This window comes from Lepidochelys olivacea (assembly GCF_965140295.1).
Source record: "Lepidochelys olivacea isolate rLepOli2 genome assembly, chromosome: 1".
Classification (NCBI taxonomy): domain Eukaryota; kingdom Metazoa; phylum Chordata; order Testudines; family Cheloniidae; genus Lepidochelys; species Lepidochelys olivacea.
Genome location: NC_140411.1, coordinates 10047975 through 10071644, shown reverse-complemented (window position 1 = coordinate 10071644; position 23670 = coordinate 10047975). Strand labels below are relative to the sequence as shown.

Genomic DNA, 23670 nt, shown 5'->3' with positions numbered 1-23670 from the left:
CTTGTTTTCACTAGGGTTTGACCTTATGTTAGCTAGCTCGAGGTATGAACACACCTTTTTCTCCTAGTGACACAAGGCCATATTCTGGTTACAATGTGCAAGAAATCTAAACATAGGTTTTAAAAATAATTATTATTAGTTTGTATTAGAGTAGAACTTAGAGGCCTCCAGCACATCTGGACCCCATTGTTCCAGTTGCTCTGTGCGCACGCACACATGAGGAAATGGTCCCAGACACAAAGAGCTTACAATCTAAATAAGAGCTCCTTCAGGGAGGAGCCTTTCCATTCCTTATACAGCCCTGAAAGCTCCCCTTTATCCCCTCACCATTCTCAAAACCCTTTGTCCCAGCCACCCTCCTCCCAGCTAAGGAAGCGTGAACAAATCATATTCATAAATGAGCTGGAAAAAGGGGTAAACAGTGAGGTGGCAAAATTTGCAGATGATACAAAACTAGTCAAGATTGTTAAGTCCCAGGAAGACTGCGAAGAGCTACAAAAGGATCTCTTGAAACTGGGTGACAAAATTTCAGATGAAATGTAATGTTGATAAATGCAAAGTAAAGCACATTGGAAAACATAATCCCAACTATACATATAAAATGATGGGGTCTAAATTAGCTGTTACCACTCAAAAAAGCGATCGTGGAGTCATGGTGGATAGTTCTCTGAAAACATCCACTCCATGTGCAGCGGCAGTCAAAAAAGCGAACAGAATATTGAGAATCATTAAGAAAGGGATAGATAATAAAATAGAAAATATCATATTGCCCCTATATAAATCCATGATACACCCACATCTCGAATACTGCATGCAGATGTGGTCGCCCCATCTCAAAAACGATGTATTGGACTTGGAAAGGGTTTAGAAAAGGGCAACCAAAATGATTAGGGGTATGGAACGGCTGCTGTATGAGGAGAGATTCAAAAGACTGGGACTTTTCAGCTTGGAAAAGAAACGACTAAGGGGGGATATGATTAAGGTCTATAAAATCATGACTGGTGTGAAGAAAGTAAATAAGGAGGTAGTGTTCTTCGAGTGCTTGCTCATATCTATTCCAATTAGGTGTGAGTATGCCATGTGCACAGTTCACTGGAAGGTTTTTCCCCTAGCAGCACCCATCGGGTCAGCTCTGGAGCCCCCTGGAGTCGCACCTTCATGGCGCTGCATATAGGGACCTGCTGACCCGCCGCCTCTCCAGTTCCTTCTTACCATCGTCAGAGCATTTCATCTCTCATCTTCAAGGAGTGATCCTCTAGCGTATTTTCTGTAAATAGTTAAAGAGAGTTTAAAAAATTGTTGTAGTTAGTTAGTTAGAAATCTGGACTTGGGGTACTGAAGGGAATTTCCCTCCCCCATTTCCCCGTCCCTCTCCTGGGCCCACATGTCTCGGACCCAGGGATTTAAGCCATGTGGGGTTTGCAAGAAGCCTATGCCCAAGGGTGACTCAGCTTGTCTAAAGTGCCTGGGGGAGTCCCATCAAGCAGACAGGTGCAAGATATGACGGAGCTTTTGCCCCCACACGAAGAAGGAGAGGGATCTCAGACTAACGTTGCTGCTAATGGAAGCAGGTCTCCAGCCTCAGTCAAGCCCCATGGATGGGGCACTGGGCTCTTCAGCGTCAGTGCACCGGCTTTGGTCTGGGAGGTGCCGAGGAAGGACTCTGGGATCAGAGACCCTCGGCACCAGCATTCCCCGGCACCAAGCACGGCGCGGGATCAATCTCGGCACTGCTCACAGGCTGCTCTCCTGAAGAAGCAGCAAAAGAAGACTGAGAGAGGGCGCTCCCCTTCCCGCGCACAGGAATGTGAACCTAAGGGAGGGAGACCAGTGCAAGACCGCACATCCCCTCCAGCTCAACAGCCGGCACTGTCAACTCCGGGCCCACGGGACGGACCGTTGAGTCTGGTGCCCCTGGAGGAGACCTATGTGGAGGATTTGAACCTCGTTTCTGCACCCGAGACTTATGAGACAGCGCGGGACCTGATAGCATTGACAGGCCCACACTTCCCCAACCACAGTGTCACGGCACCGGTCCCAAGTTCCCAAACGACTCACAGGCCACTGGTGAAGTCCAGAGGCAAACTGGCTATTACTTGGCAATGATCTACATCGCCCCGGCAACGCTCCCCGGCACTGATGAGCACAGCGCCACTATGGTCCCCGCGCACGGACTCATCAGAGTCCCCATCGGACACTGACTCATATGAGTCCGGGAGAAGCCAACACCGTAGCAGCCGGCACTCCCAGTCAGTGGGGATGATCCAAACTTTTCTCCTAGTACTGTGGCCACCACAATGGCAGGTACCGGTTCAGATGCCAACCCAGTGGCCCTTCTGGACCCCATGGGCTTACTACCAGTCCCAGGGGTCCGCCTTGGTATGCTTCTTTTCGGTCGTGTCTGAGAGAAGGACTGCGTCTAGGGCCAGGGATTTCTCCTGGGCATCAGCCACCCCTGTCGCCGCCAGCGCCACAATTGGTATCGCGTCTGGCACCAACAACAGACCCGGCACCGTACCCGGCGTCCTCCCTGGCACCATGGCTACACTCAGTACCACGGACAGTACCACAGCTGCCACCGGTACTGGGGTCGGCACCGAAGCAGACTCCGACTTGGGGGCGGGGGCACAGCGTTTCGAGGAGCCAGATGGGCAGGAGGGGCCCTCCCATATTCCAGGCTCTTCATCATCATCTCCAGATGAGACAGTGGCAGGAACGTCCTCGGGGCCTCCCCTTCCTGACTGAAGAGCCCACCTTGAACTTCTGAGGTGGGTCGCCCAGAATGTCGGGGTACAGATGGAGGAGGTCACCAAGGTGTCAGACCCAGTGGTGGACATTTTATCCCCGGCAGGACCCACCAGGCTGGACCTTCCCCGATAAAGACCATTCAGGAGAACACAAAAACCCTGTGGCAAACAGCATCCTCTCTGGCTCCTACACTTAAAGGAGTCGAGAAAAAGTACTTTGTGCCCTCCAAGGGCTATGAATACTTGTCTACCCACCCCCCGCTGGACTCGATAGTGGCGGCTGTTAATGCAAAGGAAAGGCAAGGGCCTACCCCTCGAGCTAAGGACGCAAAGAAGCTGGACTTCTTTGGGAGGAAGATATATTCCATCGGAGGGCTCCAGCTTCATATCGCAAACCAGCAAGCGATCCTTAGCCGTTATAACTTCAAGTCATGGGACGCAAAGTCCAAATTCTCGGACCTTGTCCTAACGGATTCTGAGCTGGAATTTTTGGCTCTCATTGATGAGGGCAAGACGGTCTCCAGGACATTGCTGCAAGCGGCGTTAGACTCAGTGGACTCTGCAACGCGGACGATGTCTTTGGGCATCACAGTGTGCCATTTCTTATGGCTGCAGGCCTTGGGCCTCCCCGGGGAGATCCAACAGACAATTCCGGACATACTGTTCAAGGGGGCCACATTATTTTTGGAGAAAACGGACTTGATACCCCACAATCTGAAAGACTCCCAAGTCACTGTCAGATCGCTGGATCTGCACACCCCTGCCACCCAGCGTAGATAATTTAGGCCTCAACCCACAACACGACCATACCGGGGCAGTTTACGCAGGGCCAGAACCCAAACCGCTGTTGCCAGCCCTAGTCCCCAAATAACAGGTGGTCTGGGTCATCCAGCCAGGCCCTAGGCAGACCGTTTGAGGATGTGCCCGAGGGCATTATATCAGCCTCTCAACTGGATCCTTCTTTCCTGTTTTCAGAATGTCTGTCCCATTTCTACTGAGCGTGGTCCCAAATCACCTCAGACCATTGGGTCCTCTGCATGGTAGAGATAGGATATTCTCTCCAATTTTCCTAGCCCCTTCCCCCCCCACCCCCCCGCATCCCTCTTCAGGGACCGGTTCATGAAGAAACTAAAGTTTCGAATGGTCTCTTTGGCCACTATCATCCCATCCCTGGATCCAGGAGATTGGTATGCCACCCTTGATTTGAAGGACATATACTTCCACATTTCCATAATTCCGCCCCACAGGCGCTTCTTAGGGTTTGCAATCGGGAGTTCCCACTACCAGTTCACAGTACTACTGTTTGGCCTATCATCGGCTCCTTGGGTGTTCACCAAATGTATGTCAGTCGTGGCCACTTTTCTGCAGAAAAGGCAGGTGGAGTTATTTCCTTACCTAGACAACTGGCGAGTCAAGGGCTGTCCCAGAACACAAGTGGACCAACATGTCTCCCTCATAAGATCCACCGTCAGTGCATTGGGCCTCCTCCTAAACACTCAAAAGTCAACGCTCCCCCCTATTTAGGGAATAGAGTTCATGGGGCTATGGTAGACTCAACACAGGCCAGAGCATTCCTGCCCCAATCCTGCTTCCAGGCCATTCACAACATCATACAGGACCTCAAATGATTCCCTATAACCACAGTAAGGAGTTGCTTAAAACTCCTAGGTCACCTGGCATCTTGCAAGTATGTAGTGCAACATACGAGGCTCAGGCTCAGACCTCTCCAAGCTTGGCTGGCATCTGTGTATCAACCGAGCAGGCACAGCCTAGACATGGTGGTTACCTTTCCTCCAGACCTCCTTAAGTCTCTTCACTGGTTCCTCGACCCACACTTGGTGTGTGCAGAGGTTGTGTTTTCTAAACCCTGTCCATCCCTATGTCTGACCACCAGTGCCTTGGCCATGGGGTGAGGAGAACACCTTGGGGAGCACAGAACTCAGGGCCTCTGGTCTCAGGAGGGACTGATGCTTCACATCAATGTAAAGGAGATCTGGTGGTCCTTTCAGCCTCTCCTGGAGGGCAAGTGCTATCAGTCCTGACAGACAATACAACAGCGATATTTTATATCAACAGACAGTGGGGAGCACGCTTCTCTCCCATGTCAGGAAGCCCTCAAGCTCTGCGAGTTCTGCATAGCACACTCCATACTTTTGGAAGTGTCCTATCTTCCAGGGTCACAGAATGAACTAGTGACCACCTTAGCAGGTCTTTTCACAACCACAAGTGGTCTATCCGCCTGGACGTAATAAACAGTATCTTCCAGCGGTGGGAAGTTCCCCAGAAGAATCTGTTCACCAAAGCGTCAACAGGAAGTGCCTACAATTCTGCTCCTTCCTAAACCACAGCCCGGATTCATTGGCAGATGCATTTCTCCTTCAATGGAAGGACTGCCTGTTCTACGTGTTCCCTCCCATACTGCTGATTCACAAGGTCCTCCTCAAAATTCAGAGCAACAGAACCTCAGTGATCCTGGTAGCACCCGCCTGGCCACGTAAGCATTGGTACACCATGCTACTGGAGCTATTGGTGGACACTCCAATCACTCTACCGCTAGTTCCGGACCTCATCACTCAACATCACGGAAGGCTTCAACACCCCAATCTTGGGTCTTTCCACCTTGTGGCCTGGAAGCTGCATGGTTGAACCCACTAGTGCCCACACACTCAGTCCCCATTAGGGAGGTTCTTCTAGGTAGCAGAAAGCCTTCAACCAGAGCAACTTACCTAGTCAAGTGGAAGAGAGTCACAATTTGGTGCTTGCAGAGTCGTATCCTTCCAACACAATCGTCAGTCCCCTTTATCTTGGACTACCTCCTAAAGTCAAAACAGCAGGGCTTGTCTCACTCCTCGATAAAGGTTCACCGGCTGCCATCTCAGCTTTTCACCCAGGAGAACATGGCTGCTCCATCTTCACTAACGAAATGGTGCGGCGGTTCCTCAAGGGGTTGGACAGATTATATCCTCATATTCGGCTGCCCACCTCCTCTTGGGACCTTAACTTAGTACTCTCGAGGCTGATGGGGCCCTCGTTCAAGCCCCTAGTGACATACTCACTCCTCTACCTTTCCTATAAGGTGGCCTTTTTCCCTGCAATAACATCAGCCAGAAGGGTGTCTGAGCTCAAGGCTCTCACATCTGACCCTCCGTATATCTTTTATAAAGATAAGGTGCAACTGCGACCCCACCCAGCGTTCCTCCTGAAGATGCTCTGTTGTTCTTCGAGATGTGTTGCTCATGTCCTTTCCAAACCAACCCTCCTTCCCCTCTCTAAGAGTATCTGGCAAGAAGGAACTGGCGAGGCAGCAGACCAGCAGGGCCCTATATGCGGCACCATGAAGGCGCGACTCCAGGGGGCTCCAGAGCCGACCCAATGGGTGCTGCTAGGGGAAAAACCTTCCCGTGAACTGTGCACTCGGCACGCACACACTTAGTTGGAATGTATATGAGCAACGCATCTCGAAGAACAACAGTTACGAGAAGGTGACTAACTGTTTTTTATTTACTCCTTCTCATAAGACAAGAACTAGGGGTCACCAAATGAAATTAATAGGCAGCAGGTTTAAAACGAGCAAAGGGAAGTATCTCTTCACACAACGCACAGTCAGTCTGTGGAACTAGTTGCCAGAGGATGTTTTGAAGGCCAAAACTATAACAGGGTTAAAAAAACAACTCGATAAGTTCATGGAGGATAGGTCCATCAATGGCTATTAGCCAGGATGGGCAAGGATGGTGTCCCTGGCCGCTGTTTGCCAGAAGCTGGGAATGAGCGACAGGGGATGGATCACTTGAGGATTACCTGTTCTGTTCATTCCCTCTGGGGCACCGGCATTGGTCACTGTCAGAAGACAGGATACTGGGCTAGATGGACCCTTGGTCTGACCCAATGTGGCCTGCCTTATGTTCTTATCACCGTTACAGTTCCTTGAGCCCAACCCATCATTATCAGAAGGGGGGCGCTGTGGAGCAGTTCTAGGTACATTCACCCAGCCCCTCCCCAAGAATGAGTGCACCGCCTCTACAGCCTTCGGAGCCCCTGCCAGACTCCAGGGTGGCAGGGGGAGGACAAAGACTGGGGGTTCTTGAGAGCCCCACACATGCCTTGCGAGGCTACCCAGCTCTTTGTGTTGCTTACACCTAAGAAGCAGGGATGTCATTGTGCTGCTACGGCACTTTTGTCCCAGGCCTTCTGCTCTGTTAAGAGTGTCTTAAACTCTCCTCCTCTCTGCTCATATTTACAAGAGAATGTGATAAATTCAGTATTGATTCCTTCTGTTACACTGTAAATTTTGCAAAAGATGATTAAATAGCACAATAGTGTCTGCAGGCGTCATGGCTCAATATGTTGTGGGCCAGCGTATCGACCCCCTCTGTCCAAAGGCAGTGAGTTCCACTCCCAGCAGCCCCAGACCAGTAATTAAAATCCTCAGAGACTGGGATTTAAAATCCAATCATATCATTGCACTGAGGCTTCTAATGTCCCACTGTGGCGAGTGCAATAAGTGTGTGAGCACAAGCACATTTATGTCCGTGTCGAAGCTTTTAAGAATAGTTTCCCCACAGGGTGGGGAACAAATAGATCCCTTTTGAAGTCTTTCCGGGCACAAAGCCGTGCACTGACATAACCATTTGTAAGGCATTTAATAGCTGTATATATTTATGGAGAGAAAGAATATATGAAGAGAGAGAGTATTATTCTTTAGTTTCCCTTTTCGCATTGATACCTTAAGAACAAGGTTAAAAGTGGTTTTGTTCCCTCTAGAAAGGAGGACCTCATAAAACAATATGAATTGAGATGTGTTAGTGGAATTATATCAGTGCGAGAAATGTGACTGAGCAAACACTCCTGAAACACCAGGACACAAGCAGCAAAGACTTTTTCAACCCAGAAGTACAAAGCCAGGATTATGATGGTCCATCAAGGGGTAACTACAGCTCTCCCATCTCATACATCCCAGGGAGCAAATGTATCTGATGGCAATCCCAAACCAGTTACGTGTTTAAGAAGTGGGTAATGTTGAGGCCCAAGTTCAATACCACGTACTGTGTCTTGAGGAGTTTTCCTTCTGTGCCCACATGCTACCTGGAATCAACTACATGCATGCTTCATATTTGATAGGCATGTTCTGCAATGAGCGGCATGCACGCTTTATATTTGATAGGTGTGTGTAAAGTGCCAGTTTGCTTACCCATTATAATACTGGCACCATTTGAATATGATCTGTCTTCAATTGTATGAGCCAGAAGGTTCCAAAATATTGCACTGTGATTAGAAGGTTTGTTTATTTCTTACCTGCTTACCCACTTACAGAATATGTCCGTTGTTCGGGATAGTTCTAGAGATAATTCTTGTCAGATAATCCAATGGAATAATTTTCTATTAACAGTTAGGGCCAAATTCCAATTTGAGTTACAATGCTGTAAATCAAGAGTAACTCCATCAAAGGCAAGTTAGTCTCTCAACTTATATCAGCATAACTGAGAGCAGAACCTGATACTTAATTGTATATTTTGGTAAAAACGTTTTATGCGATAGTGAAAATATATAGACAGATGTCCAGCATGTATTATGGTTGAAAAAATAAAATGAAAAAACAAGTGCGGGACTAGCTTGAGATGCAGAGCCTGTCTGTGAGTAGGCTGGTCCATGGTAATGGAGATGCAGAAAGACTTAGCAATAGCGAAGTCAGTCATCAATAAGGAGCATCGTAGCAAACTAAGAGAGGAGTGGAAAGAATTAGCTCTTTTTCTGGCAGAATTGATGCACTATGGGACTAAATTTTTCTCTGAGGTACATCTGAGAAAAAAAACCCTGTGCAGGAGACCAGCACACAGCTCATGCTGTTAGGTGCTACTTACGCCCTCAAAATAGCATAGGGCGGGAATTTCACCCTTAATGAAGGATACTGAGATACTGTAACCATTGGTGCAGTAGGAAGAATTTTTTAAAAGATGAAAGAATTTTTCTTATTTTTTTTTAATTTAAAACAATCTCCTGTAGTTTAGAATCTTAACACTGCAGTACTGTGTAACTAATCAACTAGTGTATAACTAGAGGGAACCCTGTCTAGTTTCAGTGGTCAAGGTAAGTGAAATATAATAAGCATGTAGACAGAGGAAGGGACTGTGGGAGACCTGTTCCCAGCTCTGATTCTGTGGGAGACCTGTTCCCAGCTCTGATATAGACCTGCTGTGTGACCTTGAACAACTCATTTCTCCTCTCTGGTCTCTGTTTCCTTTTCCACCCTTTGTCTGTCTTGTCTATGTACATTGCAAGCTCTTCTGAGCAGGGACAATTTCTGACTATGGATGAGTTAGTGCCTAGCACAATGGGGATGGGCGCTACCGTAGCACAAATGATGTAAAAATCAGATCTGTTTCCGTGTTAATAACCTGAGGAGGTGGAAGTCAAAGGTTAGGATGATTTTTAAATTATTTCTAAACAGATCCTTTAATAATGCTGCTCCTCTCCTGGAATTTAATAAAGTGCCACCTTAATCAGAATCTGTACTAAATAGGACTTTTAACCTGATGGTACCTATTTAAAAAATTAAAGGATTCACCCCAAAGATTCTCTTCCTGCTTTCATAAATTTGGTGTTTAAGCCCAGAAAGGGACTGGTAGATCATCCAGTCTAACGTCCGTTATATCACAGGCCATTAAATTTCACCCGTTATGTCTGCAATGAGCCCAACAACTTGTATTGCTAAAGTAATACTTGTGTTTGGCTAAAGCGTGTCTTCCAGAAAGGCATCTGGCCCTTGTTTGAAGACATCAAGAGATGGTGAATACACCATGTCCATTGGTCATTTGTTCCAATAGTTAGTCACTCTCACCATTAAAAATGTGTGGTCAATGTCTAATCTGGATTTGGCTTGCTTCAGGTTCTTGTTATGCCCTCCTCTGCTACGTTAAATAGCCCCTTCAAACCAGATATTTTCTCCCCATAAAGGTACTTGCAGACTGTAATCAAGTCACCTCTCAAGCCTTTTGATAAGCCCTACAGATTGAGCTCTTTGAGTCTCTCACAGTAAGGCATTTTCTACAGACCTTGAATCATTTCTGTAATTCTTTTCTGCACCCTCTCCATTCAGAATGTTGTGCGGTACTAGGTCAAACATCTTACAAAAGTTTAAGTACATTACCTCTAGGTCATTCCCTTTGTCAACCAAACTTGTAATCTCATCAAAGAGTGAAATCAGGTCGGACAGAATCTATTTTCTTTCAACCACATTGACTGGCATTAATTATATTCCTACCCTATAATTCTTGATCAGTTGAGTCCTATATCAGCCTTCTATTATTTTGCCTGGGATTTGACGTCAGGCTAGTTGGTTGTCTGTGAGTTTGTTTGTTGTGGTGGTGCTTGCTCTCTTGCCATGTACCTGCTTGATTGATGGTTGTAGAGTGGTCTGCCAGGGGGCCGTGTGTTGAGCCTAGTGGCTTGCTAGGCCAGACTCAGAGTTTCCTAACAGGCCTCTAGCCTGCCATCCTTTGATCTCTATTCCCTAGGGATGCCTTGACAAGGCGCTGGGGCTGATTCATGGAGAATGGGGATTTCAGAAGCCAGCTCCCGAGCAACCAGAGGAGCCAGGAAATAAGAGCACCAAACAGGAGTTTTGTGAGGAGCTTAAGAGCCAGATACACTAATAAACATTCTCTAAATTTAGGCCAATAACCACCACCATCCCCAAGAAAAAAAACACACACAAAGAACACACAAACCAAAAACCCTGCAGGAGTAATAAGAATGCTGGCCGAAGTCCAGCAGCAGTGTGGGGCTATCCAGTTTATTGCACTGAATGCAGCGTGTATGGGTAGGTGACGTGTGCATTTGGTGCATACAGCTCATAGCCCTCAGAAACTGAGTGTGGAGCTAAGGGAGATGGAGAGGTAGATAGACGAGACTTTCTGGGACACAGTAGAGCAGACCTGCCCCCTGTTCGAAAGCCTCTGCTGTTGAGGAGGATAAAAGTCTTGTCAAGGAGAAACAGCAAGCTGGAGCAGAGGGAAATGACCCCATAGTTGGGACCCTCCTTCTGGATGATGTTGAGGTATCATCTCACACTGAGAATACCCCTTCTTGGGGAGGGAAGCCCAGTTATTAGGAAGACACATAATAGCAATGGGGGATTTGATCATTAGAAACATAGATAGCTAGGTTTGTGATGACCAGGAGAGGCTCATGGTGAATTGCCTGCTGGGTGCGGAAATTGTGGATCTCTCGAGATACCTAGACAGATTTATGTGCAGTGTTGGGGAGAAGCTGGTGGTCAGTACATGTAGGTACCAGTGACATAGGGAAAGGGAGGAAAGAAATCCTGGAGGGCAAATTTAGGCTGTTGGTTTAGAGATTAAAGTCCAGGATCTCCATGGTAGTATTCTCTGAAATGCTTCCAGTTACATGTGCAGGGCCAGTTAGATGGAACTGCAGGGTCTTAGTGCGTGGATGAAATGATGGTGTTGAGATGAAGGATTTAGATTTATTAGGAACTAGGCACTCTTTTGAGAAAGGTTTAGGCTCCACCTAAACCAAAATGGAACCAAATTGCTGGCATGTAAAATTATAAAGGAGTTTTAAAGCTAAGGGCTGGTGGAAAGCTGACAGGTGCAGAGGAGCACACGATTTAGACAGACATATCCCTTAGAGGAGGATTTGTTAAAAAGGATTCTCTCTATCTTAGTGAAGAGAAGAGAACGGGGGAACCAGAACTGGCTGGGCCAGAGGGGCCATGCCCTGTCCCCCACACTTTTAAAAAGAGGCTACAAAAACAGACAACCCAGTAATAATTAGGAATTTCAACTATCCCCATATTGACTGGGTATGTCACATCAGGATAAGATACAAAAATGACGTTTCTAGACACCATTAATGGCTGCTTCTTGGAATAGGTAGTCCTGGAACCCACAAGGGGAGAATCAGTTCTTGATTCAAGTTGCAGTGGGGGAGGTTTAGATTGGATATTAGGAAAAACTTTTTCACTAAGAGGGTGGTGAAACACTGGAATGCGTTACCTAGGGAGGTGGTAGAATCTCCTTCCTTAGAGGTTTTTAAGGTCAGGCTTGACAAAGCCCTGGCTGGGATGATTTAACTGGGAATTGGTCCTGCTTCGAGCAGGGGGTTGGACTAGATGACCTTCTGGGGTCCCTTCCAACCCTGATATTCTATGATTCTATGATTTAGTCCTAAGTGGAGCACAGGATCTGGTCCAAGAGGTGAATATAGTAGAACCTCTCGGTAATAGTGACTATAATGTAATTCAGTTTAACATCCTTTGGGGAAAGGGGAGGGAATATCAAAGAAACCCACTACAGTAGTATTTCACTTCCAAAAGGGGAACTACACAAAAGTTAGGAAGCTAGTTAGATGGAAATTAAAAGGAACAATCACAAGAGTGAAATGCCTCCAAGCTGCGTGGAAACTTTTTAAAACAGCATAATAGAAGCTCAAACTATATGCATCCCCTAATAAAAATTAAAAAAAAACAGTAAGAGGACCAAAAAAACTCCACCATGGACAAACAGCATAAAAAAGGCAGTTAGAGACAAAAAGATATCCTTTAAAAATTGGAAGTCAAATCCTATTGAGAAAAGTAGAAAATAGTGTAAACTCTGGTAAGTCAAATGTAAAAGTATTATTAGGTAGGCCAAAAAAGAATTTGAAGAGCAACTAGCAGGAGTCTCAAAAACTAACAACAATTTTTTAAAGTACATCAGAAGCAAGAAGCCTGGCAAACAATCAGTGGGGCCACAGGACAATCAAGGTGCTAAAGGAGCACTCAAGGAAGACAAGGCTGTTGCACAGTAGCTAAATTAATTCTTTGCATTGGTCTTCATTGCAGAGGATTTGAGGGAGATTCCCAAACCTGAGCCATTCTTTTTAGGTGATAAATCTGAGGAACTGTCCCAGATTGAGGAGGTTGTTAGAGGAGGTTTTGGAACAAATTGATAAATTAAACAGTAATGAGTCACCAGGACCAGATGGTATTCACCCAAGAGTTCTGAAGGAACTCAAATATGAAACTGCATAACTACTAACTGTGGTATGTAAACTATTGCTTAATCAGCCTCTGTATCAGATGACTGGAGGATAGTACATGTGATGCTGGCTTTTAAAAAATGCTTTGGAGGTGATCCTGGCAATTGCAAGCTAGTAACCCTAACTTCAGTACCAGTCAGATTGGTTGAAACTGTAGTAAAGAACAGAATTATCAGATATGTAGATGAACATGATATGTTGGGGAAGAGTCAACATGGCTTTTGTAAAGGGAAATCATGCCTCACCACTCTATTAGAATTCTTTGAGGGGTTCAACAAACATGTGGACAAGGGTGATCCAGTGGATATAATGTACTTGAACTTTCAGAAAGCCTTTGATAAGGTTCCTCACCAAAGACTCTGAAGAAAAGTAAAAAATCATAGGATAAGAGGGAAGGTCCTCTCGTTGATCAGTAACCCATTAAAAGATAGGAAACAGAGGGTAGGAATAAATGGTCAGTTTTCACAAATGGAGAGAGGTAAATAGATCTGGGATCTGTTCTGGGACCAGTGCTGTTCAACATATTCATAAATGATCTGGAAAAGGGGGGTAAACAGTAAGGTATTAAAATTTGCAGACAATGCAAAATGACTCAAGATAGTTAAGTCCAAAGCTGACTGCAAAGAGTTACAAAGGGATCTCACAAAACTGGGTGACCGTGTAACAAAATGGCAGATAAAATTCAGTGTTGATAAATGCAAAGAAGTGCACATGGACAAACATAATCCCATCTATACATACAAACTGAGGGGGTTGAAAATAGCTGTTGCCACTCAAGAAAGAGGTCTTGGAGCCATCATGGATCGTTCTTAGAAAATATCTGTTGAACGTGCGGCGGCAGCCAAAAAAGCGAACGGTTAGGAGCCATTAGGAAAGGGATAGACAATAAGACAGAAAATACCATAATGCTGCTATATACACCCATCGTACGCCCACATCTTGAACACTGCGTGCAGTTCTGGTGGCCCCATCTCAAAACAAGTGTATTAGAATTGGAAAAGGTGCAGGGAACTGCAACAAAAATGCTCAAGGGTATGGAACAGCTTCCGCGTGAGGAGATATTAAAAAGACTGGGACTGTTCAGCTTGGAGAAGAGACGACTGAGGGGGGATATAATCGAGGTCTGTAAAATCGTGACTGGTGTGGAGACAGTGAAGAAGGGAGGGTTATTTACCCCTTCACGTGACACAAGAATCAGGGGTTACCCAGTGAAATGAATAGGCAACAGATTTAAAACAAACATAAGGAAGTACTTCTTCACACAGTGCACAGTTAACCCGTGGAACTCATTGCCAGGGGATGTTGTGAAGGCCAAAAGTATAACAGGGTTCAGAAAAGAACTAGGTACATTCATGGAGGATAGGTCCTTCAGTGGCTATTAGATAAGATGGTCAGGGATACAACCCCATGCTCTGTGGTATCCCAAAGCTTCTGAGTGCTAGAAGCTGGGAATGGACGATGGGATGGATCACTTGATGTATGGCCCTATTTTGTTAACTCTCTCTGAAGCATCTGGCACTGGCCCTGTCAGAAGACAGGATACTGGGCTAGATGGACCATTGGTTTGATTCAGCATGGCCATTCTTATGTTCTTGTGTTAACCTGCCTATAGTTATCCTGGTCATCCGACTTGCCATTTTTAAACATTGGCACAACATTAGCACTCTTTCAGTCTTCTGGAATTTCCCTGATATTCTACAGTTTATTAAAAGTTAACATCAGTAGATCAGAGATCTCCTCAACCAGCTCTTTTAGGACTCCTGGGTGCAAGTTATCTGAGCCTGGTGATTTTAAAATGTCTGTCCCTAGTAGATGTTGTTTAACATCTTCCTCAGTTACTCATGGACTGGAAGGTACTTCATTATCTTTTTGTCATACAAGTACATCATCCCGCTTCTTTCCAAATATAGAGGGAAAGTATTTATTGAACATTTCTGCCTTTTCTGCATCATTATTAACAGTTTTGCCTTATCTATCTAGTGATTATCCGATATCATTGCTTGGATTTCAGCTGTTCCTAATATACTCAAAGAAAACTCCTTTCTTTTATCCTTAGCCCTGCCAGCCATGGATTTTTCCCTGATGGCTTGAGCTTCCTTTATCAGTTTTCTCCTCTTCTTAACTTCTAATTTATATCACTTGCTATCGATTTCCCCCGCTTTCCATTTGTTATATGTTGCTTTTGTGTTTCTAATTGCTGTTTTTTCTTCACCACTGAACCAGGATGGGCTTTTAGACAAAGTTGTCTTCTTTCTTGATTGTGTAATCTTGGCTTTTTGGTCAGTTAATATCTCTTCTTAAAGAACTCCCAAATTTCATTTAAAAATTTTCTGTCTAATTTTTTCCTCCCAATCAATTTTGCTCACGAATTTCGTCAGCTTTTTTAATTGCAGGAAATTAGCCCTTTTGAAACACAAAGCATGCATGTATTGCTGGTTGGGCCTGTCCTCTGTTAGCCCAGTGTGGAATGTAATCACATCATGATCACTGGTCCCTAAGCAACCACCAACTTCCAGTCCAATGATTAATTCATCTTTATCCATCATAATAAGGTCTAAAACAGAGTTATTTTGTGTTTGGTGCAATACCTTTTTGCATTAGAAGGTTATCTATAATTCCTAGAAGCTCTAATGATGTGTTACTTGTGGCTGCCTGAGACCTCCAGCATGTGTCTCCCAAATTAAAGTCCCTCATAACTACACATGTTGATTTTCCACACAAAACAAACAAGTATAGAAGGAGTAACTCATCCTGGTTTGATTCAGTACTTCTGAAACAGACCCCCAGCGGTACTCCCTCCCTTCTTAGCTCATTGATCCATATGTATTCAGCACACTGCACTTCTGAGTTATCAATAACTCCAAAACAGGTATTAATGTCTTTAATGTTGAGTGCCACTATTCCCCTTTTACCCACTCTGTCCTCCCTGAACAGATTATAACCAATGATTATAACATTTGAATCATGCAGATTGTCCCACCAGATTTTACAATGGCCAATTATATCAAATTTCTTCCCATCAATGAGAATTTCTAATTCCTCTTGCTCATTACCCAGACTCCTGGCACTGGTATATAAATCATTGAAAAAATTCTTCTTTTCGCATTCTTTGTTGCATTGATTCAATTTGTTAATGACATGGCTGAGTTTGAGTTTGTACCACATTTGCCTTCTTAGCATCCTCCCCTTGCATTTCTAGATTGATGCCTTCCTGACTGCTCCAGCTAGTCTCCAGCTGAGAAATTGCGTCCTCTACCTGTGAGATTCAGGCCTTCCTGTTTATATACCACCCTCGCCAACTGAAATATGGCCTAATGCACCACAAAACCAAAATATTCAGCTTTATGCTGGTCGTGCAGCCAGTGGTTCACCTCCAGTATTTCTGCCTTCTCTGATTCATGCGTCATTGGAAGGGTCTTTGGAAAGATGCTTTAAGAGAAATGTCAGGGTTTATCTCACACCCTGACATGAGGCCCTGTATAAATCCTGTCAGAGACTTGGGGCTTTCTCCTTCATCCCTTACCTGATGAGCTCCCACTGACTTCAATGGGAGATTTACCTTTGAGTAACAGCTGGGGGTTAAGCCCTTATTGTCAAATCAAAATGTGGGTTTGGAACTGGTTTATGAAGAAACCAAAACGAGGTGTAAGGGAGAGACGGTACTGGTCTTTGGGCCACATTCATGTTCGTGTCTAATCCCATGGAAGTTGGTGTTTTCCTGGGTGCAGCTGAGGGCAGAATTTGCCGTGATATGTAAATACACTGAGAGGGGTCAATCCTGTGAATCCTAACTGGGGAAAAATATCCATGGAAATTAACGGGAGTTTTGCCTAAGTGAAGGACAAGCAGGGTGGGTTCTAAAAGATCTAGGGTGTAATATTCAAATGTTCCTACCGGTCCTAAATCACTCTTGAAAATTTTACCCCATGTCTTCCCTTGATGGGATTTGAACATCTCTGGGGGCAGGGGGGCGCCCAATGAAATCCAAGCTGCTGGGAAGCATCGTTTGAAAGAAGAAGGCCAGACTCTTAGCAGGAATAAGTAAATGGAGCTACAGCAATTTACTCCAGCTGAGGATCTGGCCATGCTGTGTTCTTTTTATCTTTCAAAAAAACCCAAAACACCCCAAATTTGATAGGATTACGGGTCTGCAGTGGCTACTTTAAGGTAGCAAAAGCTGTTTAATGTTAATACTGTACGTTAAAAGCTACCTGTGAAATATTTTTGCCTTATTGATTTAAAAACAGGTTTATTTTACTGGAAAAAGGGTGATCATGCTAATTCAATCACCGAGGACTCGGGAGGACAGAAGTCTTTGTATATTACTTTAACTAGCCATGTAGAGCAATAATAATGTCACTGCTTGTCAAAGCTGATGGCTGATGACATCGTGTAATCCCCAGCAAGTAATATGGGCTGCTGTCTCCTGGTGAATTCTTGGCTATTTTGGTGCTCGAAACAAGGCCTTGGAGAGAAGTAACTAGTGGCAAATGCTTTTAGCACACCTGAGTGTGTGGGCAGTGCATGTAATTAGTTTCAGTGTCTGTCAGGTCTGCTGTGGGTCCAGGAAGAGGTGTTGTCATTCAATGTGTCTTCCTTGGGCATCCCCAACAGCATATGTCGTTACAGGTTTAGGTTTCCCCCAGTTCTGGGTGACATTATCTTTTGTTTAAATAAGAGAACTGCGTTTGCCCTAGAGAAACCGTGGACCTGACCCTGCAAAACCTTGCTCTCTTAGGGCAGAATTGCCTGCAAGCCGTGCTGTGGGTTGGGTCCCTAGGAGGAATTCAGCTAGAAAGCCACCCGGCAGCACACACCAGACTGTGAGCTGCACCAGCCGCACAGAGAGGGGGCAGTGTGCTCCCTGCTGCGTGCCTAGCCATTCACGGTGAAGCTACCTCTCCCTGCCTGATTTCGGACAGCTAGTGCTGTGGAGCAATCCTCAGGAGTAGGGACTTCTCTCCCCAAGGAGATTCTGGCCAATCCCAGAGCAGTGGCACGGGCAGGCAAGAGCTTCTTGTGCTTTCTCCTCACCTGCACTATAGCAGGAAGCCCTGATTGTGAAATGAGAGACTCTGCTTCTGTCCGGCTGGTTTATACCTTGGAGTTTACGTTATACAAGTGAAAATTAAAAGCCTTTGCCAGCTGGTGAAGATGATTGTTCTGTTTGTACCACAGAGGCTCTGCTGACAGATGTGTGGGTTACTGTAGTTATCATTATCCTCCTGTGGTGCCTTCAGTCGGTCCACGGACAAAGGAAAGGAGGGCTAGTGTCGGATGGTGGGTGTCTCATTTGGGTGACTCACCTGAATTTTAATTATTCTGCTCAGGCTTCTTTGCAAACAGCAGCTCTCACTGACAGCGCCAGGACAGGGATGGTCTTATGATGATTCCCAACAGATACTTTGTCCGTGTCACGGACACCAAAGAAGGGTGATCTGCAAAAGAGAGGGTCAGGACTAGAACATTGAGAGGAGGTCTGGACTAGGTACATTGGTAGAACTGCAGTCTGTGTGGTAGTTTGCAGAACATCCGATTATACTGTGTGCCAAGTTCCAACTAATGCAGTTTATTCTCCTCTGTCCACCTCTGGGAGAAAAGTAATTACCTACTGATGTACATATAGCCCCATCAGTGTTGTTTGACCCCTCATAATACCACTGTGAAGTGCTGAAGTATTATCCCCATTGTACAGAAGAAACTGAGGTATTGAGAGAGAAACAGAAATGACCTGCCCCAAGTCTGGCATCTGGCAGAGCTGGGAATGGACCCCAGGCATTGGTACCTATGCTCAGGCATGTTGCTGGGTCCCATCTCAGCAGCTTGTAACTTAGACAAGAAAGTCATGATAAAACCACCACTAAGGATCCTTATCTGCCCTGGCCCCTGCCCACCCCCATCTTCGCAGGAGGCTTGGGAAAGCTTCAGTCTCTCCTACATTCTGTGCCTAGGATTGTCCTTTTCATGTGGTGTTTTTCCCCCCACTAGGAATTATTCAAAACTTGCCACCAAATAAAACAGCATAATTCTGCGCGTTGCCAGTACCCACCCATCCTGAGCCCTATTGACAGTTATCTGGAATCTGAAGGAATTCAAGACAAATTGTTAAGCGGATGGAGTTAATAAAATTTGAAAAATTGAGACCTGTCACTCCACTAAACTTTTTTCAATACCACTGACAGAAACATATTTCCCCAATGAGTGACCTTATGCAGCTGCTCCAGTGCCTCATTGCTCCACTGACGCTAGAAGTGAACTAGCATGCTATTTATCAAATATTATAAGCTAGAGCCTACTAATATGAACGGGGGGGAAGAGGGAAGTGGGTGCCTTGAACAGCCTGGGGTGTTGCCCAGGTGTTGATCCCCAGCTAGAGACAGCTAGTGGGAGGTGACAAATTGCCTACTATTAAGGATCTAAAGGTTGGAGCCCTCTCAGTGTGCACACAATAGATTGCCAAGACTGCTCTGTCCAAAAGGCTCTGCTCTCTGGACCAGCTGCCTGGCGTGTGGGGAGGGAGGGGGGCAAAAGGGGGAAGGGGAGGGCGAAGGAAGGTCAGGCCAGGGCCCTTATGAACTAGTAGCCACTTTTGTGTTCTATTAGCAAACGGAGTGACACTGTTATTTATTAAAGTGTAATATTTTATTGAGGTGAAATCGACCAGTTGTATGAGTCAGGTTCTGTCAATTATTGCGGCAATTAGTCAAGTCGTCAAAGCCATTAACAGGGGGATTAGGCCAATATTGGATAGCCATTATTGATAGATCCAAGGCAAAAAAAACCCCTCAGCCCTCCTGAAATGAAAGCAGACCTGGCCTCCAGGATATCTTCATTTGGAGAGCCCATAAAACTTTTCCCCACTCCCTAGCCAAACTAGCACAAACTGAAGATGTTTTTAAAAATGTCAGGGCTGCACGTGCATTTTGGGGCCACTGTCTCTTTAAAAGATATTGAGTGGCCAGCCCAGGCAGTATACAATCTCACCTGTCCCAGTCATAGTCTTTATTTGCGATGACAAGGCTTGCAATAGAAATTACTCTGTGTCGAATGTTTATGGAGCACATTTTTCATTCTGTAAGCAAATATAGATCCCCGATGCCAGCGCTTAAAAATGGCTAATCTCTTCAGTTCGTGATAGCAAAGAGCCCTCTCAGCGACAGCTCTTCAGTTTAATAGGATTGCTTTGTGCGGCAGACTACATTGTAGAGGCAAAAATATAGCCTCATCAGTATATGTTAATTGAAGCAACCGAGTGCTCATTTCTGAGTTTGCTCTTCCAAATAACCCATGTAGACTAGCGGGAAGGAAAGAAGTGCAATGTTTATAAAAGCTTGGTCTAGTTGAGGGGGTGGCATAATACTGCTTTGGTGCTTTGCATTTTTTCTTAGCACTGTACAGTTATTTACTGTCTACCCCTTCCAGGTACCCCTGTAAATGTTATCCCCATTTTACAGATGGGCAAACAGAGAATGAGTCGTTGTCAGAGCTACTGAGTAGAACCCTGGAAACCCTAGCTCCAAGCCCTCTGTGCCTTATCCACAGAACATCTCTGCTTCTCAGGCTTTCACAGACCACTCTCACTTCAGAAGATATTGACTGGCTAGTTCATTCAAGCTTGCTGGGTAGAGCCTCAGAGCTTTGAGTTACAGGCAGATTGGACATTTTTATAGCCCTCATTTTCTGGTTGGAGAAAGCAGGCTGCAATACATGTGGTATGTGGCATTGAGATATATCTCTGCCTTTGCAAGTATATCGTGAAACACCCTGTGTCTCATCCATTGAGGTCTCTGATACTTGTATCCTTGACTACTTCCTTAGACATCCTTATTACATCTACCAATCCTAATCTTGGACCATCATAGCTAGTGGACCATATTTTGCCCTACATGCCGCCAAGGCACCAGGGATCAGCTGATTTGACCTTTTTGCCGTCCCTAGTGCAGTGTGGTTTGGATGGTGATGGGGTGGTGGGAAGCTTTCTCAGTGTTAGGACATGGTGTGTAGAACTTCTCTCATGCGGGTGCCTATTAGAGTCTCTCTGGCTGTTTTTTAACTCCCAAAGAGATGAGTTGTCCAGATGAAGAAGAACCACTGCTGAAATGCAGCCAATTCTGTGGCAGAAGGCAGCAGCTGTTTAACAGGCCACAGCAATCCTAGACAACAGTTCAGACCAGGCAGTGAAGAAGAATACCATATCCAATTGAAACTGCAGTAGTTCCATGGAGCTGCCATAGGCCCAGTAGCTGGTGCTTTTATGAAGCTGTGTTTTGTTTCGGGCACTCCATGTGCTTTCATCATCACAACAGCCATTCCCTGCCAAGCCGATTGTTAAGTGACTCTCTCCTTTTGTTGTTCCCCTGACAGCCTTACATGTGCTGGTTGTACATTGTCCCTCTCTGATCTGAATAGCCCTCAGAGCAAAGGTTAGAAGAGGACACTGGGGAGCGTAGGGGTCACAAGTCGTGCTTCATGTTTATTCTGCCCCATGTTTGAACTCTGATCCCTCCTTTTCCCCCTATGATCAGGTGCCAGCCCCCTGCAGAGGAATGAAATGGGGCACACACCACTAGATTACGCCCGTGACGGGGAGGTCATGAAACTTCTGAAAGCATCAGAAACAAAGGTGAGTCTGATTCAGGTGACTTACTGTTTCCTTTACAGGTTCCAGAGTAGCAGCCGTGTTAGTCTGTATCCGCAAAAAGAACAGGACTTGTGGCACCTTAGAGACTAATAAATTTGTTAGTCTCTAAGGTGCCACAAGTACTCCTGTTCTATTTCCTTTTCAGGTTTCAACCGAAGGGGCCTGTTTCAGCTCTTACACCTTCTGGAAGGATACCTTAGCATGGTTACATCTCTGATCCTTTCAATGTCTCTGGAACGACATGCAGAGTGTCTTCAGCAATGATTTAAAGTTATATGATGTATAACTTAAAAGTGTTAGAATTATCTTCAGATATATCTATGGCCACCTGTTCTGCCTCTTGTATTGCTTTTTGTGGCTTATCATTGAGATGCATACCACAAATAAGATCACCTGTTGTCTGCTTATCCCAGTAGCCTCTAGGCAGAGTATGGTAAAATCAGATTGCTATCTCCATCTTCTCTTTTGAAACACCTGAGGTTTTTGAGTTCAAGACAGATCCTTGTGTGTGGTCTCACCTAGCGGTTGAGTCTCAGAACTGGGATCCGGGAACTCCTGAGCACCAATCCTAACTTCTGGACTGGCCTCGGACCATTCACCTAACCTCTCCCAGACTCATTGTCTCCCTCGATACAATGGAGTCATACGTACTGCACAAGGACGTGTTTGTCAAAGGGAGGGAAAAAACACAGTTGCAGTAATTGTCATCAGCAGTTGCAGTAAAGAGCCCAGGGAGTGAATAGGCCTGGAGTGGGGGAAACTTGCAGTGCCATTGTCTCCATTTCATATCTGGGGAACGGAGGCACAGAGAGGCTAAGTGATTTACCCAAGGTCACACAGATGAGTCTGGCAGAGCAGAGGATTAAACTTGGATCTCCCAAGTTAGCCTTAACTACTAGATCATCCTTCTTCTCTTCCTTGTAATGATAAAGCTCCTGGTCATTAGATAGGGAGAACTGACACCAGTTCTAAACCGCATTTAAAGTTATTAGGTACATTTATTAAAATAGTAATGACATCATTATGAAGTAGTAATAATGATTTGCCCTTCTGGAGTGCCGTTCTTCTAAGAATCTCAAGTCACGCAGTGCATTAAGCCTAACAAGCCCCCTTTGAAGTGGGTAAGGATCAGTGTCCCCATTTTACAGATGGGGAAGCTGAGGTCCATACAGATTAAGGCCCATGTTTTCAAAAGTGGCCTCTACTTTGGGGTGCCTCCATTTTTGGTTACCCAGCTTTAGACATTGAATTTGCCATCTTGAAAATGTGGGCCTAAAAACTTGTCCAGGCTGCGAAAATGAGAGATGTGTTAAATTGTGTTAGCCAGCTTGCTAATTACATGGTTTTAAGCAAAGCCTAGCATCTAATGTAGACAAAGCAAAAACACATTTACTGTCCAAGGTCAAACCTAGAGCCAAGGTCACACAGGAAGTCTTTGGTGGAGCTAACAGTAGAAGCCAGGTCTCCTGGCTACTAGTCCCCTGCTCTAACTACTAGACTAATGCCGCATCCTCTTATACTATGCACTGCTGTTACAAGAAGGAAGATCTTGAATGTGGCATTTCTCCATTGAGCTGATGGTTCTCATATTAGCTGATGGTTCTCATATCTCATATTGGAGTGAGTTGTAACAGTCAGGGCGGCTCTTTAAAAGTTTTAAAACAGAAATGTTGAGCACAAAATTCTTAAATCAGTGAGAGGAGAAAAAAATCATCTCTTGGTTAAATGGCCTCTGGAGTCCAGTGTCAGGGAGTGAGTAGCTGGAGGAGGGAGAGGAGATAAATATATGTGCATGTTGCTGATGAAAATGATGCAGGGTATATATAAAACATAAGTCGGTGCAGCTGGTTTGTGATGAATATTCTGCTGAGGGGGATGTGGTGGTAGCAGGGTTGCATTCCCACTCCTGCACCTGCATTCCATTGAGAGTCTTTGAGAATGTATTTCTCATTTTAATCACAGCTGGAGAATGAATTGGCAGGACTATTCACCAGATAGACATATCACATATATTTTATTTACATATCCTGGTGACAGAGTAACAAGGAGTTTTCATATGTATTTTTAAATTTGTTTTTAAAAAGAATTCTGTGCATGCTTCTACTGTGTTATAAGAATCTTTTTGTGTGTATAGATAAGATGATTCACAATGCTAAATTAAACCTGAATGTGTTGCCAAACAGACAGAGCTAGGAGCAAAGGGATAGGCCAAAGTAGGTAAATAGGTGGTAAAGAGGCCAGGTT

The 23670-nt window shown here is 45.2% G+C and overlaps 1 protein-coding gene across 2 annotated transcripts in view; it reads left to right on the top strand.

Moving 5' to 3' along the window:
• Positions 1–23670, top strand: part of CLPB (ClpB family mitochondrial disaggregase) — a 141796-nt gene that overhangs the window by 62849 nt on the left and 55277 nt on the right. For both annotated transcript variants that reach the window (XM_084617292.1, XM_084617291.1), the window contains exon 6: positions 21311–21408. In XM_084617292.1, the coding sequence (XP_084473418.1) occupies positions 21311–21408 (98 nt within the window). The remainder of the gene's footprint in view (positions 1–21310; positions 21409–23670) is intronic.